At 50.6% G+C, this 1,236-nt stretch overlaps 2 protein-coding genes across 2 annotated transcripts in view; both read left to right on the forward strand.

Moving 5' to 3' along the window:
• The window catches only part of KLHDC1 (kelch domain containing 1), a 29,681-nt gene extending 28,762 nt beyond the window's left edge, over positions 1-919 (forward strand). Inside the window, 2 exon segments of the mRNA XM_010712142.3 lie at positions 24-115; positions 118-919. Coding sequence (XP_010710444.2) covers positions 24-115; positions 118-197 — 172 coding nt within the window. The 3' untranslated portion in view covers positions 198-919.
• A 216-nt stretch (positions 920-1,135) lies between these two features.
• The window catches only part of KLHDC2 (kelch domain containing 2), an 11,769-nt gene continuing 11,668 nt past the window's right edge, over positions 1,136-1,236 (forward strand). The window contains exon 1 of the mRNA XM_010712143.2: positions 1,136-1,236. The gene's annotated coding sequence lies outside the window, so the exon portion shown is untranslated.

Here is a 1,236-nt window from a genome sequence, read left to right on the forward strand (position 1 = left end):
TTTTTCCCCTACCTCTTCTTCAGGTTGTGCCTTGACTGCATTGGTAAAAATGCAGCCCTACTGAACAATCAAATCCCTTGTTTGCCATCCAAACTTCTGCAGCAGGTGCTGAAAAAATAACCTTCTGGGCTGCAGTGAACCACCGGCAAGAGAAGAAAGCAGAGACGGAGCGGCAGTGCCAGCTGAACAGCACATGAGCAGTGGGCACACAGCTGCTGAACACTTTGGTTTCTTCACAGCGTACGGCAAAATCTTTTGTTAGTGAACTTTCCTAATGCTACAGAACAACAGTATGTTCAGCTGAGTTTCTAAGTGAAGTTTGAGAACGAGGAAATCCTTTTCATGGAAAACGTTTTGTTTTCTGCGCCGTAGGAAATTGAGAAAATTTAATTTGTATGTATTGTTAACTTCTACTGTTGTGGTCTTAATGAGACAGCCCATACAACTTGTTCCTTTGGAAGGTGACGTGCCATCAAATGCATTCAGTTGACCAAAACGTGGCTTAAGCAGCAAACCTTACCGCAGCCTTATGGCACCAGCCTTCTGAAAAGCGAGTGGAGCACTGCCCTTGGGAGAGTCACACCTGGCATAACACCACCGAATCCCACCGTTAGATCAACCAAACTGGTGTCTGGCACCTGGCTGAAGGGCAGAGCTGAACGCTGCACCCAGGGATGGAAGCACAGCCTGAAGGGAGCCGCACCGAGAGGGGAGGGAGCGTTACAGCACCTGTCAGCACCGAGTGCTTTGGGAAATAGGTTGTACGTTGTATTTGGAACGTGTAAAGTTTCTATTTAATTGTTGTTGAAAAAACGTTTATTTATTGGTTAAAGAAGAGCAGATGTAGTACTCGCTATTTTTCTGTTTCAGATACTTAGTTAACAGGAGCGCAGTCATTAAAGTTTTATAGAGAGTTGGAGAGAGCGACCCGTTTGGACTGCTTTGTGACGGTTTTACAGTCTGACACCTACACTCTGAAACCTACAATCTGAAACCTACCACCTTCCCCAACACACCCATCCTCTTGCACGTAGCGCACCGCCTGCGCACCGCCCCGCCTGCGGCCCCTCCCCCACGGGGCGGAGCTGCGCCTGTGCAGTACGACCGGAAGTGCGGCCCCGGCCGTTGTTGGTGCTGCGCAGTGCGACCGGAAGTGCGGCCCTGCTGTTGTTGGTGCTGCGCAGTGCAACCGGAAGTGCGGCCCCGGCGGTTGTTGGTGCTGCGTGGGGCCCGCTG

Source organism: Meleagris gallopavo, chromosome 5 (genome assembly GCF_000146605.3).
Source record: "Meleagris gallopavo isolate NT-WF06-2002-E0010 breed Aviagen turkey brand Nicholas breeding stock chromosome 5, Turkey_5.1, whole genome shotgun sequence".
Lineage (NCBI taxonomy): Eukaryota > Metazoa > Chordata > Aves > Galliformes > Phasianidae > Meleagris > Meleagris gallopavo.